Source organism: Hyla sarda, chromosome 1 (genome assembly GCF_029499605.1).
Source record: "Hyla sarda isolate aHylSar1 chromosome 1, aHylSar1.hap1, whole genome shotgun sequence".
NCBI lineage: Eukaryota > Metazoa > Chordata > Amphibia > Anura > Hylidae > Hyla > Hyla sarda.
In genome coordinates, this window is record NC_079189.1 from 472,051,714 (window position 1) to 472,068,970 (window position 17,257).

The 17,257-nt window shown below is 42.2% G+C and overlaps 1 protein-coding gene across 6 annotated transcripts in view; it reads right to left on the reverse strand.

The window, feature by feature from the left end:
* Positions 1 to 17,257, reverse strand: part of NOS1 (nitric oxide synthase 1) — a 327,182-nt gene that overhangs the window by 65,842 nt on the left and 244,083 nt on the right. For all 6 annotated transcript variants that reach the window (XM_056536921.1, XM_056536930.1, XM_056536911.1 and 3 more), the window contains exon 3: positions 6,872 to 6,977. In XM_056536921.1, coding sequence (XP_056392896.1) covers positions 6,872 to 6,977 — 106 coding nt within the window. The remainder of the gene's footprint in view (positions 1 to 6,871; positions 6,978 to 17,257) is intronic.

Consider the following 17,257-nt stretch of genomic DNA (forward strand, 5'->3'; position numbering starts at 1 on the left):
GCTTCAATTTGAGGCAGAATACGCTAGCATAAATTCTGCTATGTGAATAGACCCTAAGGCTAGGTTCTCACTGAGGAATCACTGGGCAGAATTTCTGCTGGAGACCAAGCCACTCGGTGCTAGTGCTGCCTGCTCGAGCTCCAGCAGAAATTCTGCCCAAGAAATTCTGCAGTGTGAACCCAGCCTAAGGATACGTTATCCAGAAGTAGAAAATCATAGCTGCTTTCTTCCAAAACGAGTGCCCCTCCTGTACTCAGGTTTTGTGTGGTATTGCAGCTCAGTTTAAATGAGCTGTAATACCACACACAACCTAAGGACAGGTGTGGCACTGTTTTTGTCCTCTGTGAATTTTATGCTGCTGATTTAATGTTGTGGTTTTCAGCTATTTATCTGCAGCACAAAAAAAAAAGTGTGAAATCCACAGCAGATTAAGTACATGTGAATGTACCCTGACAAGAATGACCCTTGCCTTGGGAGCTAAGAGACACTGGTGCAAAGAACCAATAGGTCAGGCAAGAGAGGAGTCCTGGTATAAACTTAGTGCTGGGCTGTCAGAGTTTGTGCATAGTTAGTGGGCAGCAATAGGTCAGGGCAGGAAGCATCGGTTTAGTGGCCAGAAACAGGCTGAGGTCAGACATGGTATACAAAAGAGTACAATGGTCAGGTAACAAGCCTCGGTCACACACAGTATTGGATTGGCAAACAATTGAACACCTTTGCAGGATGCTAGGAACCTGACTGCTCAGCGAGGGTGTGGCTGGTAAAGCTATATAATATACCTGGTGATTGACTGAGACTTACTGGGGCAGGATATAAGTACATGCACTGGCTCATTAAAGGGGTACCCCGGTGGAAAACAATGTTGCTAAACAGATTTGTAAAACAGATTTGTAAATTACTTCTATTTAAAAATCCTAACCCTTCCAGTACTTATCACCTGCTGTATGCTCCAGAGGAGGTTCTTTCCTTTTTTAATTTCTTTTCAGTCTGACCACAGTGCTCTCTGCTGACATCTCTGTCCGTGTCAGGAACTGTCCAGAGCAGGAGCAAATGCCCATAGCATACCTATGCTGCTTTGGACTGTTCCTGATGTGGACAGAGGTGTCAGCAGAGAGCACTGTGGTCAGACAGAAAATAATTTCAAAAAAGAAAAGAACTTACTCTGGAGTATTCAGCAGCTGATAAGTACTGGAAGGGTTGAGATTTTTAAATAGAAATAATTTACAAATCTCTTTAACAACTGGCACCAGTTGATTTAAAAAAAAAAAATATTCCAGTGGAGTACCCTTTTAAAAGGGTACTCCAGCGCTTAGACATCTTATCCCCTTTCCAAAGGATAGGGGGTAAGATGCCTGATCGCGGGGGTCCCGCCACTGGGGACCCCCTTGATCTTGCATGCAGCACCCCAGTTAAAATCAGTCCCCGGAGCACGTTCGCTCCGGGTCTGATTACCGGCGACCACGGGGCAGGAGGCGTGTGACGTCACCCCTCCGCCCTGTGTGATGTCACGCTCTGCCCCTCAATGCAAGCCTATGGGAGGGGGCGTGACATCACACGCCACCTGCCCCGTGGTCGCCGGTGGATAGGGGATAAGATGTCTAAGTGCCGGAGTACCCCTTTAAGATAAAGGAAGAGCGTGCACTCCCTACAGCCCAGCAGGAGCAAAAAGTGCATGACAACAAAAAGGAACTCAGACTGCACATCGTGGAAAAAAGGTAACCCAGTGGCTGTCACCGCAGGGAGGAGGAGTCTGCTTCCTACCAATGCTACATTACCTCATATCATGGTTAGGATTGGTCACTCTAGCCATGTCAAACAGATGCATAAGGTCCAGCATATTTTAGGGTTTCATGAATTGGATGTTCATTTACAACCAGAAACACACATCTCTGAGATCCACAAGGCAAAACCTCAGCAGGATTAAAGGGGTTATCAAACATAAGATGATTTTAGTACTTACAAGCCAGAACTGGGTATTTCCTGTTTGATTTGATTCTCTAAACTACACATCCCACAGTTCCATGCTTGAAAGTTTGAGATCACTTTCCTTCCTCCCACACATCAGCCATCCCGCCCATTGAAACACAGAGTTTTCTAACCAGGGGGCCTACATCTGTTGCAAAATTGAAGCAGGACAGACTCCCTCTGATCACCTGACTAGTGATGTCAGGTCTTGACACACTGCAAGCTGGGAAATCCCAAGACATGAGTAATTTTGTATGCTGTTAAAAATAAATATTGGGTTGATAATCACAGAAGAATTGTGAGATGACCGTCACACACAGGTACAGACACTATATTATGAACATCACTAACTTTACATCTCCTGAAGCATAGTCAAATAAAAAAAAATGTCTGGAATACCCCTTTAAGCATTTCACCATTGGACTTTAGAAGCAACAGTCTGTACCCAATGAAGCTTCAAAGTCTCAAATTACACTGCTCAAAAAAAGAAAGGGAACGCTTAATCAACACAATGTAACTCCAAGTCAATCACACTTCTGTAAAATCACACTGTCCACTCAGGAAGCAACACTGATTGACAATCAATTTCACATGCTGTTGTGCAAAAGGAACAGACAACAGGTGGAAATTATAGCCAATTAGCAAGACAACCCCCAATAAAGGAGTGGTTCTGCAGGGGGTGACCACAGACCACTTCTCAGTTTCTATGCTTCCTGGCTGATGTTTTGGTCACTTTTGAATGCTGGTGGTGCTTTCACTCTAGTGATAGCATGAGATGGAGTCTAATAGCCACACACGTGGCTCAGGTAGTGCAGCTCCTCCAGGATGGCAATTCAAGCTGTGGCAAAAAGGTTTGCTGTATCTGTCAGCATAGTGTCCAGAGCATGGAGACGCTACCATGAGACAGGCCAGTACATCAGAAGATGTGGAGGAGACCGTAGGAGGGCAACAACCCAGCAGCAGGACCGCTACCACTGCCTTTGTGCAAGGAGGAGCATTGCCAGAGCCCTACAAAATGTCCTCCAGCAGGCCACAAATGTGCATGTGTCCACTCAAACGGTTAGAAACAGACTCCATGAGGGTGGTATGAGGGCTCAACGTCCAAAGGTGGGGGCTGTGCTTACAGCCTAACATCATGCAGGATGTTTGGCATTTGCCAGAGAACACCAAGATTGGCAAATTCGCCACTGGTGCCCTGTGTTCTTCAAAGATGAAAGAAGATTCACACTGAGCACATGTGACAGACGTGACAGAGTTTGAAGATGCTGTGGAGATCGTTCTGCTGCCTGCAACATCCTCCAGCATGACAGTTTGGCGGTGGGTCAGTAATGTTGTGGGGTGGTATTTCTTTGGGGGGCCGCACAGCCCTCCATGTGCTTGCCAGAGGTAGCCTGACTGCCATTCGGTACCGAGATGAGATCCTCAGACCCCTTGTGAGACCATATGCTGGTGCAGTTGTCCCTGGGTTCCTCCTAATGCAAGGCCATGCTAGACCTCATGTGGCTGGAGTGTGTCAGCAGTTCCTGCAAGAGGAAGGCATTGATGCTATGGACTGGCCCGCCCGTTCCCCAGACCTGAATCCGATTGAGCACATCTGGGACATCATGTCTCGCTCCATCCACCAATGCCACGTTGCACCACAGACTGTCCAGGAGTTGGCGGATGCTTTAGTCCAGGTCTAGGAGGACATCCCTCAGGAGACCATCTCATCAGGAGCATGCCCAGGCATTGTAGGAAGGTCATACGGGCACGTGGAGGCCACACACACTACTGAGCCTCATTTTGACTTGCTTTAAGGACATTAAATCAAAGTTAGTTCAGCCTGTAGTGGGGTTTTCCACTTTGATTTTGGGTGTGACCCCATAGCCAGACCTCAATGAGTTGATAAATTTGATTTCCATTGATAATTTTTGGGTGATTTTGTTGTCAGCACATTCAACTATGACGAAAGTATTTCTTACGCGATTAGTTTATTCATTCAGATCTAGGATGTGTTATCTTAGTGTTCTCTTTATTTTTTTTTAGCAGCGTACTTATTGTTGTCATGTACTTGTATTGGATGATGCAGATTATTATGTTTAAATACCTGTTGGATCCAGACTATGCTATGCAGGTCGTATGTATTATTGGCACTTTGCAAATCTACCACATTTGAACTGTGGATACACAATATTGCTGAATGGATAATACAAAATGGAATAACAGGTATTAGGCTTCAGCGTCTGCTGTCAAGGGGATGGGTATTTCAGTGTGGATCAGAATGCTAGGGAAATCCTGCATTTATGTCAGAAATATAAGTTAAAAGCAGATTAAGCAGTACGAGTGGTGACACAAAATACGGCAACAGGGATTAAAATGAAGCTTTACAGAAAGAAAGATTCAGCTAAATGTGGCAGGGGAATCCCATAATCTGCATGTGCAGCGAACACTCAAAGGAAATCCCGGACCCCACGGGGAGATTTTTTCCTCTTCAAAATGATTGGCATGAATTTCCACGTGCAATGATTTTTTTTTACTAACTATATATGACGTATTCCTAATATTACCTATGTGATCATTTCTCATTTTACTGCATAGAGTATGTGGTAGCCCTTGGGGGGTGTTGGTAGTGGGGGTATTGTTTCGGTAACTGAGGGGTTAATGTTAACCCTATAGTTCGTGACGCCAGGCTGGGGGCTAGTATGCTGAGGTAATTCTCCGGCCTATCGCCGCCCTTCCCAGTAGCGATAGGTGCATATATAAAAATGACTGAAGGTCCACAAGGTAGTTGAATTTGAACTTGCATAAACTTTACTTAACGGCTTGCGGTACATCCACAGAGTAGTAACAGTCTCAATAAAACAGTCTTTCTATACTTCAATGACTGACAGATCTTTAGACAATAGTCTCTGAATTCAGGGTATACTGCGAAGATCCGTCCGGATTTAGGGGATAGATAAGGTCCGGTGGTCTTGCAGAGTGTTTAGGGATTGATACACTCACAATTTGGAATAGAACAGCCGTCGCAGCAAGGCTAAGGCCTAGACTCACTGATGACAGCAGCGCAGATCCTTTCTCGTCAACAGCCAGGAACCAAGAGAGAGTTTAACCCTTATATGGGCAGGGGCGGGGCCGTTTTGCTTGGTCCAGCCATCTGTCACTCACCGTCACAAAGGAAATTAGTGCATTACGTCACAAGGTCCTCCAAAGGTCCTCAAGCAGAAATACCATAGAGTTCACCTGATCACGTGACCCGAAGGTCCTGCTACGCTTCTCACAGGTAATTAACTATTTATGTACATTTTATACAGTTACTCTTCCGCAAATAAGGAGCATATGACTGGAGCAATGACTATAGGGGTGAGAGGTGACTAGGGGTGGACTATACAAAAGGACCCCGACGTCGAAGGGACTCTGGGTATGGGGACCTATAAACAGGTGCCGTATAGGATGCGGTACCGGGACACCACAAGTATATATAGTTTTTAAAGTAAAATACTGACTATGGGGGAGATTTATCCAAACATGTGCAGATATGCAGTTGCCTATAGCATATATATTACAAATACAATACATATAAGGTTATTATCTACATTATATAAAAAGTTTTTGCAAATGACAGGTACACTTTAAAGGGGTACTACAAAGGAAAACATGCTGGTAAATCAACTGGTGCCAGAAAGTTAAACAGATTTGTTAATTATTTCTATGTAAAAATCTTAATCCGTCCAGTAGTTATTAGCTGCTGTATGTTCCAAAGGAAGTTGTGTAGTTCTTTTCAGTCTGATCAAATGTGCTCTCTGCTGACACCTCTGTCCATGTCTGGAACTGTCCAGAGCAGAAGCAAATCCCCATAGCAATCCTCTCCTGCTCCTGACAGTTCATAACATACACAGAGGTGTCAGCCAAGAGCACTGTGGGAAGACTGGAAAGAACTACACAACTTCCTCTGGAGCATACAGCAGCTGATAACTAGCGGAAGGCTTAAGATTTTCAAATAAAAATAATTTACAAATCTGTTTAACTTTCTGGCACCAGTTTATTGTAAAAATGTTTTTTCTTCCTCCAGAGTAACCCTTTAAGTAATAGGCAACAACAGAGAAAAGATTTGCGGAGTCACAAATCTATTCATGACATAATATATACTGAACACACTGTACAATATTGTCAGCCATGGACTCATTTCACTCTTCTATTCCTACCCTGCGGCACCTCGAGTTTTGAGATTTAATTGAAATACAGGGAGAAAACCCAGCAAAAGGCACACTGAAAGCAATAAGCTACCCATATGCCAAAATGTGCTCTCCACTGGTTTGAAATTAGTTTTTCTAATTTTGGTATCAATAAAATTTCTGCTTCCTAAACCTTGGACTGCAGTCATTTCTCGCTTTAAGTCTCATTGTTAATTTAACTTTCAAAAGGCTTTTAATATTAATATTTCAGTAAAACCTGTGCAAAAATATTATAATGTGTCAGATCAACAACAAAAATATGTATTGACTGTAGTAAGCATGAAGTAAGCATTCTTAAATATACTCCAGCACCAGACGACAAAATAAAATGTGGTTTAATAATGAAGATAAAAAAGGATTATCTGGTGTCTCCTGAATATACAATATAACAGCTTATACGTAGAAGAGGAGACAGAAATAACAGACAACCTTGGCTTAGTCAATACTGAACATCCATTTCTCTTTAGGATGACATAATAAATGGATTGATATCTCTAACTAATATGACAGGTAAAGGATCAGCCAAATGTTGATAAGGGTGGGTTTACACTGTGTTTATGTTTCTGCTATATATATATATATATATATATATATATATATGTTTTATACACTTGAAAATGAAAAAACTGGATGCTGCTGGATGCTACACAGTCGAATGTACCTTTTTCCATTTAATAGACTGTGCGTTGACATACCTGCTCACACTCTAGGTAAGGGTTGTTTAACACGACGGGCATATTACTGTTGCTCCTCCATAAATCATTTAAGACTGCATCATTGCCTCCTCCCTTCTGGGATTTGCTGAAAATAAAGAACATAGTATTATTTTGTGTACTCAAATAAACATCAATTTATAGAATACTAGCTGGGTGCCTGGTATTGCCCATTCTTCCTACCTAAACCTTGTGGAAGAGGAAAATTTGACCCGACTTAAGTTAAACTGATACCATTCTTCACCTCAGGGGAATATCACTTGGTGCTTTAGAGCATCATGCTCCATGAACTTCTGCAGTGAGGAGTGCGGGGAGGATGAGGTGCATATCATTGCTGGGTCTTTAGGAGACTGGAAAAGCTGGGTGGCTTGAATAATGCATGTCAACCAGGTTTCCCAGTTTACTGAGTTCCAAGCAGTGATAAGGCTGCTCCTCCTCCCTACACTCTTCACTGCAGCAGTGCCACCATTCCCTCTCTCTGCCCCTTCACTGATGTCTGCTCCCACCCCCTTACTCTTCTCTCCCAATAAATCTTCTCCACCCCCTTCCTTATTACCTGTCCATGCCCCAGCACTAACTAGTATTTGCACCTGCCTGCCAGACAGTTAAATCATATTTTACAACCACACTGATCCTGCATCAGGATGTTTAAAACTCCCAAGCAGTTTCCGATTAATACAATCAGGAGATGTTCTGAAACTATTATAGACTTGCATGGACTCTCAAGCTGCTGAGATTGTTGGTAATGGGACATACCTAAACTTTACTTTTATTTGACATATAAAAGACATGTGTACCAAGTATAATAAAAAAAAACATACATATGTAGACACATACTTTCTGAGGCAAAACAGTAACTGTAAAAATACACAGAGCTTCACTAACAAAAAGGTTGTGAGTCACAGAGAAACACTGGGTTAGTACCACAGCCATGTGACACAACCATCAGGGACTGCTATACCAAACATGACCCTCATCATTCTTCCTAGTGGCTACTACATATGGACATCTAGATGTCATGGCAGAATCACTATAATCCAATTGTTATCACAGTACACTTAGAAAACTAGTATTCCTAGGATTATAGCATGTACACAATCAAATACAGAATTTATAAATATCTGTGTTACTGGCCGAATGGATTTTGCAACTGCTAACCCCAACGGGACACCAGAGAATACCCACAAAAACAGGGCAAAATAATTGGTTCCAACAATTGGTCGGGGAACAAAAGCTGGGCTGACCGAGACACTTAAATTGGAAGTTTGTCTCACTTAGTATGCTCCTATTCAAGCTACTTTTAGCTTTGTCTCTACAACATGCCAAAAGTTTTATAAAGTGACATTGTCCATTTAAACAAAAGGCATCAGAGGTAACTATGATGCCAGTTACTGTTAGCAGCTGGCACCTGCCATGTATGATGCACATTCAGCTTCTCCAGAATCCCAGAGACTACATCTGCCATACATGTACAGCAGGTGTGGTTACACTGTTATGTCTTTTAAATATTTCAGGATAAATTGACAAGGGGGCAATACCATTCTGCTTGTCCCTACAAAGTCTATGAGAATTGAATGGACAGTTGCAGACTATGTAGAGACAAACCTTCCACTGTCAAGTTATTCATACATTTCTTGAAGGAATAACAGAGGAACAGAACAAAACGGAGTTCTATGAAAAACGCTCCATAATTGTCATTTCATGACAAATACAAGTATTTACTAAAATAGACATGTCAGGAAAGCTGACAGGTCTTCTTTAACATTTACATGTAACTGGCATGATTCACTGTAGACATTATTCACCTATTCTGTTCTTGCTGGGTTATTTTTGCATTCTTAATGCTTATGTTCATCATATTCCTACAACAAATCTAGTGTACAAATTACAATGATAACTTTTACTATTATAATTCACCTATTTGTGAAAATGACTTACTGGCTATAGCATCTACACCACACCTCGGAAACTTGGCTGCCTTATCTTGTTTCCACTACTCCATCCTCCATATCCTGCACCTTACTTTGCCCTTTACTACTTCTATTACACAGTTATGAGTGGTGGGTAGTGCAGACAATGACCGCTCCATATGGGTATTTACGTGCCAATTGCAAAATTAAAGTAATCTAGGAAAAATGACTATTGCGCACAATTCTGGGTTTTGGTCCATTTTCACACAACTTTACAGGTACACTTTAATGGTATCACATTGACCAATATTAGTTCAAATGATAAATTCATTAACCCTGAAGTTTAATACAAATTACAGTTGTGTGAACTGAACCTGCGCTTTCCAAAGCTTTTCCAATGTGATAGCTATGCTGCAGTTTAGACACAGTATTACTCTAATATCTAATATTTCAACTCAGCCCCTTTCGCTTGAATCGAAGCTGCTGTACCATGGATTGTGCTATATTCAGTACTACAGAAAAGAAACCTCTTCATTTTGCTATTTTTAGAAAACCCAGGAGTTGGAACCCCACCATCATACAAGAGAGTCCAACAGGATATACCATGAATATTTAAACATAGAAAACCACTATATAATGTATTTCTAGAAGAAAAGATATGACAGTATGTAACATACAGAATTATATCACTATATGATTGCACATTAGCCTTTACTATTAGCCAAGTAACACTTTCATTCAAAATAGCATTACACTAGCAGTGCAATATATTGCCTAATGATGCCTTTTATCTTGTATATGCATAATATATACATTTTACTCAGATTCTATTTCCCCAATGCATATATCAAGATCCATAAAACTGAAATAAACTTAAAAGATAGGGATTACGAGCCTGCAATTTCATCCTTCTAATCTCTTTCACATCCCTTTTAAAAGACTGAAAATGCAGAAGTCTCAGTAGTGCTCTCCATTATACTGTTGAGCATAGTTGTCCTGTCTGTACATCAGCATGTCCCAAGAAAGATTACAATAAAGATTCAGAATGAGGGTCTATTCACACATACAATATCCTGCACATATTTTATGCTGCATGTTGTAAGCTGCAGATTTACCCAAAAATCTGCAGCATAAACTCTGTAGCATCAAATATGCGCAGTATATGGTATAGGTGAATACACTCTTAAGGTCTATTCACACGTACAGGATCCTGCGCAGATTTGATGCGCAGGATTTGTAACTGCAGATTAGAAGCTGTGCTCAGTCATTTAGTTTACATTGAAATCTGTATCAGAAAATCCTGCGCATCAAATCTAAGCGGGATACTGTACGTATGAACACATTCTTAGGGTACGCTAACATGTACAGAAATCTGCTGCAGATTTTTGCTGCAGATTTTGTGCAGCTGATTTTGCTAACCATTAACTGCAATGGCTACCAAAATTAGCTGCACAAAATATGCAGCAAAAATATGCAGCAGATCCTGTACATGTGAACATACCCTTAGGGTGCATTCACACGGGCGTATTTGTCAGCGGATCTGCAGCTGCGGATCCGCTGACAAAGGCCCCTAAAGTGCTGCCCTCTTTGTGCCTGCAGACACACTGCGATGTGCGAGTTACCCTGCAGTGTACTCGCACACATCGCGGCCGCTCTCTGTGTAGCTCAGGGAGCCGGGGGAGAGGCCGCGATGTGCGGGATGTGCGCATACACTGCGACTTGCACTTCACAGTGTGTCTGCTGGTAGAGGCGGATTGCCGCTATTAGCAGGCACAAAGAGGGCAGCACTTTATGGGCCTTTGTCAGCGGATCTGCAGCTGCGGATCCGCTGACAAATACGCCCGTGTGAATGCACCCTCAGGGTATGTTCACACATGCATGTTTTCTGCTGCAGATCAGCTTCTTTTCTACCCATTGAAGTCAAGGGGCAGTAAAATCTGCAGAAGCAGATCTGCAGCAGAAAATATGCACATGTGAAAGTACCCTAAGGGTACTTTCAGACGAGTGGATTCACAGTGTATTTAACGCTGCGGATCCGCCTCCGAAGGACCCCTACAGTATGCCTCAGATATGCCTGCTTGGAACGGCAATCCGCCGCTACGAGCAGACACACAGCAATGTGCGAGTCGCCGTGCGCATGTGCAGTATACTCGCACATCGTGGCTGCTCTGGACCTAGATCAGGGAACAGGGGGAGCGGCCGCGATTAGTGCAAGTACACTGCGATGACTCGCACATCACAGCAGTGTGTCTGCTCGTAGTGACATATTGCAGCTCTGAGGAGACATGGAAAGACAGAAAGACTGTGGTTACAATGATTGTATGTATGCCATATGGTATTTCCCTTGTTTATAAAAGAAAAATGAAGCACATTATGTAATTATGTAATAAGGTATGGAGAATACACTCGAAACTGACACCCTTGAAATATTTCATATGAACAGGCGTAGGCTTATAATCATAATCATAATTGATCAAGTACAATGAGATGGGGGCCAAGCTATGAATGTTCATTTTGTTCAACTAACAAATAAACAAGTAAAAGAAGGCAGGAGTCATGGTGGTGTTCTAGGAAAGTTTTAGGCATTGGCAGAGTCCCTTTAAAACGTACCTGTCAGATCACCCAAAAAAAAAAAAAAAACTGTTATATGTTGCTCAGTATCTCATCCTGATCATGTACATATCATTTTTATGTGTCTATGACTTACATTTCTCTCAGAATTAGCTTTATTTCTGAATTACCTTAATGTTGTCGACCACAAGCAAGGGGGGGGGGGGGGAGGTTGTGGAACCCTCTCCTTTCTGGTTTTATGCTATACAGACACACTGTGTGCTTACAGCTTTTGCAAAACTACAGCTCGCAGCATGCCCACACATCCTTTTGCAGGCATATGATTGGTAAAACTCAGATTTACAGCAGTGTTGCTGCAGGGTGTGTTCCTCCTACTGTTGCAAAACTACAACTCCTAGAGTGCCCACACATCATTTGGCTGTGCAGGCATGCTGGGAGTTGTAGTTTTGCAACAGCTGTAGCCATATGATTGTAGTCCCCTTGTATTAGATACACACACACATTGAATTCATGTATTCATATACATGCACATTACCTAGACAACACAGATTTACACACATATACATATATATATATCCACACACACATATATACATGCAGGGACACTTACTGTTTAAACAAAAAATCTTCCATACAGTCCCCATATTCAGTCCCCAGCTTCTTTCTTCATCTGCTCACAGGCAGCAGTGTACTCCCGCCCCTCCCCCTTCTCTTCACACAGACAGTGAGGGAGCAGATCACAGCAGCTTTAGATCTGCAGACCTGTCAATCATGAAGTGGGTCCATGAAGTAGGTGATGACAAGTGGACACAGCCAGGCTGGTATGTATCCCAGGAGGCAGGGAGGCAGTTTTTTGACTGGCTTTTTCAGTATGAAATACTAAATTTTTTTAATGAAAGCAATAGCAAAACCTATTGGTTTTGCGTGCTTTACAACATATCAAAAGTTTTTATATCTGACAATGCCCATTTAAGTTCTGCAGAATATTTCAGCAAAATGTACATAAAACTAATAATAAATATGGTCATAAGAATATTTTTATCAGGTGTTTACCTCACCATCACAATTTAGAAAAAATGGTTCTTGACCAGGCAAGAGTCACAAAGCACAAACAAAGAAGGGTGCTTACATGACTATATCTGCATTTTGTTTTCTTCCTACTTGACAACGTATAAAACATCAAAGAAAACTATTTGATATTGATAGTTGATCTTGAATTTTTAGAATTTTAGACACATTTACACAGATCTCTCGGAAAGGTTTTAGGCACTCTTCTCTCTGCGTAAGGATTTCACACATTGACAGTCAGTGGAAACATGAAGACTCAAACTCAAGTGGCCTCAAGTCTTGGTCTCAATGGACGGATGAATTGGCTTCACTCCTGAAGAAGCAATTAATATACCACTGAGAGAAGACATGGGATAAAAAGGATTCTGGCTTGTATATCTTATTTTAAAAAAACTATCTTACTGAAAAGTAAAAAATAGCCAATAAATTTACAAAATATGGTATATATGTAAGAACTCCTAATATACCTCTGGTAAAATGAAAGTGGAGCTCTGATCTCTCAGACAATAAATGAGACATTCATAAACAGCTGAGTCACTGAATTATATGCAAAAGATATACTTCATAGGTGTAATTTATGTTTTTCAGCAGTTAATTTATTATGACAAAACTAAGGTAAATATACAAGCATTTAGAAGATTATAGCAATAAACAATGGTATAATAAAGACTACTATGCAGTTAGGATTATGGACCAGCAGAGCTACGGCACGAAGAAGGTTTAAGACCATTTTCATCAGTGTTACCCGCAATGCAAGCCTTTGCCAAGTGGTTAATGTGGGTGATACAGATTCCCTTTAAGGCTTAGGCACATGTCCTGTGCCCACATCATCACCATCAGGAGGATGCCTAACATTCTCAACTATGAATAGCTCCATAGAAATGCATTCTGGGGCCTTTGTGATATGGATCCCATAACTTTATTTACTTATTTGGAAAGAACTAATGAGGTTTAGTAATTCTAATAGATATTTGCACAATGCAAAGAAAACAGAGCTAGAGATGAGCGAATTAAAAAAAAATTTGATTCAGCCCAAAAAATTTTCTTTTGGTCTGAATTTATTAGCGGCAAATAGAGCCTCAATAGGGGTGTAGAACACTTTGCCTTGTCGTAACACACATAGGGAGTGTGCTGGGGTAGTGAAATAATACTGTTATTCAGTATGACAAGCAGATTACTGGCATCGCTATTAGTATCACTGCTGCAGAGTGTCTGGATGTGGCAGCAGGGTCGGGAGACTATATGGCGTCAAAATTGAAGAGATTAAAGAGATATTTTAATGTAATTTTTATTTAATTTAGTTTGAATTTATTTACATTTTTTAAAATCCTTTTTTGAGGACCCATTCAGGTGAGCATCGAGCTGGCGGCCGCCAGGAGGCGAGCTACCACCTGTTTCAACCCCTACCTCTTAGCCCCCCCCCCCCCCCCGACTATCTTACTCTGTGTTGAACTGTGAATGTTTCATTTAATCAGTTATGGTTCATGTTATTGCTCCAACCTGTTTCATTGGATTGTTGTGGTAATTCCAGAGGTAATATATGACGACAAATAGAGAGGAGTCAATTTAAAAAAAATTAGATTCTTCCGATTTGATTCGCTCATCTCTATTGAGGACCCATTGGAGGGCAAGTCTGGTGCCAGCAGCCGTGGTAATTCCAGCTTCAATAGTGTATAATTGCTGCAGTGTAAACTATAGAAAAGCTCCTAGTTGTATATTAAAATCGAGCTGGCGGTCCTCCACGAGGCCAGCTACCGCCTGTTCCAGCCCCTGCCTCTCAGCGCACCCCCATGCTCTGAGTGTCTACTTGAAAATGGAGGGACTGCAGTACCAGCAACTTGAAAAGGAGCACATTCAGCTGCTGTGCCACTGGATAAGTAGGCGCATAAAGCTAGAAGTGGCTGCAGGGAAAAAGGTTGTACTTGTATCTTAAAATCGAGCTGGCGGTACTCCGCCAGGCGAGCTACCACCTGTTCTAGCCCCTGCCTCTCAGTGATCCCCCCCCCCGACGGTGAAAGTGCAAATGTTTCATTTAATCAATTATGGTTCATTGTTATCGTTCCAACCTGTTTCATTGGATTCTTGTGGTAATTCCACAGGTGATACAGTCATGGCCGAAAATGTTCGCACCCCTGAAATTTTTCAAGAAAATGAAGTATTTCTCACTGAAAAGGATTGCAGTAACACATGTTTTGCTATACACTTGTTTATTCCCTTTGTGTGTATTGGAACTAAACCAAAAAGGGAGGAAAAAAGCTAATTTGACATAATGTCACACCAAACTCCAAAAATGGGCTTGTGGAAAAATAAAATAGTTTCAAGCATGTGATGGTCCTTTAAACTCACCTTGGGCAAGTAATAGGTGTGGGCAATATAAAAATCCCACCTGAAATCAGATAAAAAGGAGAGAAGTTCACTTAGTCTTTGCATTGTGTGTCTGTGTGCGCCACATTAAGCATAGACAACATAAAGAGGAGAAAAGAACTGTCTGGGGACTTGAGAACCAAAATTGTGGAAAAATATCAACAATCTCAAGGTTACAAGTCCATCTCCAGAGATCTAGATTTGCCTTTGTCCACAGTGCGCAACATTATCAAGAAGTTTGCAACCCATGGCACTGTAGCTAATCTCCCTGGGCATGGACAGAAGAGAAAAATTTATGAAAGGTGTCAACGCAGGATAGTCCGGATGGTAAATAAGCAGCCCCAAACAAGTTCCAAAGATATTTAAGCTGTCCTGCAGGCTCAGGGAGCATCAGCGTCAGCGCAAACTATCCGTGGATATTTAAATGAAATGAAACGCTATGGCAGGAGACCCAGGAGGAACCCACTGCTGACACAGTGACATAAAAAGCAAGACTACATTTTGCCAAAATGAACTTGAGTCAGCCAAAATCCTTGTGGGAAAACATCTTGTGGACAGATGAAACCAAGATAGAGTTTTTTGGTAAAGCACATGTTATGATTCGGCAGGCTGGAGGTGGATCCTCTGTGTTAGAGAGGGATTGGCGTGGACCGTACCGGTGGACCGGTTCTAAGTTGCTACTGTTATTCACCAGAGCCCGCCGCAAAGCGGGATGGTCTTGCAGCGGTGGTAGCAACCAGGTCGTATCCACCGGTAACGGCTCAACCTCTCTGACTGCTGAGACAGGCGTGGTACAGAAGGACAAGGCAAGAGCAAGGTCGGACGTAGCAGAAGGTCATGGCAGGCAGCAAGTGTCGTAGTGACAGCCGGGGAACGGGACAGGCAAGTTGCTTGGGATGCGATTCGCTAGCGGGCGCGTCCTGCTATGCGAATCGCATCCTCGTCGGCAGTGTCAGTGCAGCGCTCCCGGTCAGCGGGTCTGACCGGGGCGCTGCAGAGAGGAGAACGCCGCGAGCGCTCCGGGGAGGAGCAGGGACCCAGAGCGCTCGGCGTAACAGCACATCATTCTACTAAATCCAATACAGAGGTTACCTGGCACTGTGACTATAACGAGGGACCAAACATATAACTCCTGCAGCTGACAGACCTTTCCGGTGCTCACATCAAAGGTAAGACATATATCCAAATTGAGAGATGCAAAAAAAATGGAGCACTCATCAGGTCTTTAACAGAGAAAACTTCTTTATTTCATTTAGACATAGTTGACGTTCTCGTGGAGTGTGGGAGAGCGGACAGGAACAAGAAGGGTGGGGGAGTGGGATGGGCAATGGTCCGTATCACGCAAACAGCGCTTTGTCAGGCCCCTAGCTTGATTACACAGAAGGAGGTGTTTTTAAAGACAAGGTGTGTGCTACCATGGTAATCAGGTGAGAACCAACAATTACATATACAATAGTTTTGTGGTTAAAAACAACAGTGCAAAAAATTTACAAAACTCCTTAAGTGTGAATGCAATGAACAGTTAAAGGTCGGGATATTAATTGTAACTTCTTTCATTCCTATCATTTAGCCCGAGACCTTCGATGGCATTCAATCTAGAAATCCACCTTACTTCCTTTACTAATAGTTGTTGGTGTCTGTTCACTTTATTAGATGTCAGTTCTAATCTTTCAATGGCAGCAAACTTGAGAGTAGTAGTGGAACCGTTTTGACATTCTGTGATGTGCTGGATACATTTTGTTGCTCCCACTCCAGTTATTAGAGACCTAAAATGTTCTCTTATTCTATGAAAGATTGGGCATATAGTTTTACCGACAAAAAAAAATCCACAGTTACAAAAAATAGTATAAACAATTAAATCAGATCTGCACGTCACAAACTGCTTGATTTTGATGTGATAGCCTCCTTACTTTAATTCTTTTGCTTTAGAGTTATGCTTGCAGAAGGAGCACGACCCGCAGGGATAATTGCCTATAGGTCTATATTCAGATAACCACTGCAGTTTTTTATTTATATAATCACCAATGGTGGTGCTTCTTCTGTAAGTCACTATAGGGTTATTCCTAGTCAGCTCAATAAGATCCTTGTCCTGTTGTAGGATATGCCAGTTATTGAAGATGGCTCTCCTGATGGTGTCATTCATGGGAGTATTAGGAAATACAAAGGTCAATCTGTCATTACTTTCTTTGGGTTTCTTTCGATTACGAAGTCTGCGTTCATCAGGGTCCGGCCGTCCCTTTAGGAGAAGGACACGCCGGGGCGGCAGGAGGAAGAGGAATGCCGCAGCGCAAGAAAAAGAGGAAGACCGTCATCTGGCAACAATAAAGGAGGATGATATTGTCATCAATCTAACAGACCTTAATTTAGACTCGGACTGTATCTCTGTCCTAAGCAAGGGACTACATTTTGGGTTACATGACCCATTTAAATATCACCTGTTTGAAGAGGAACTCCA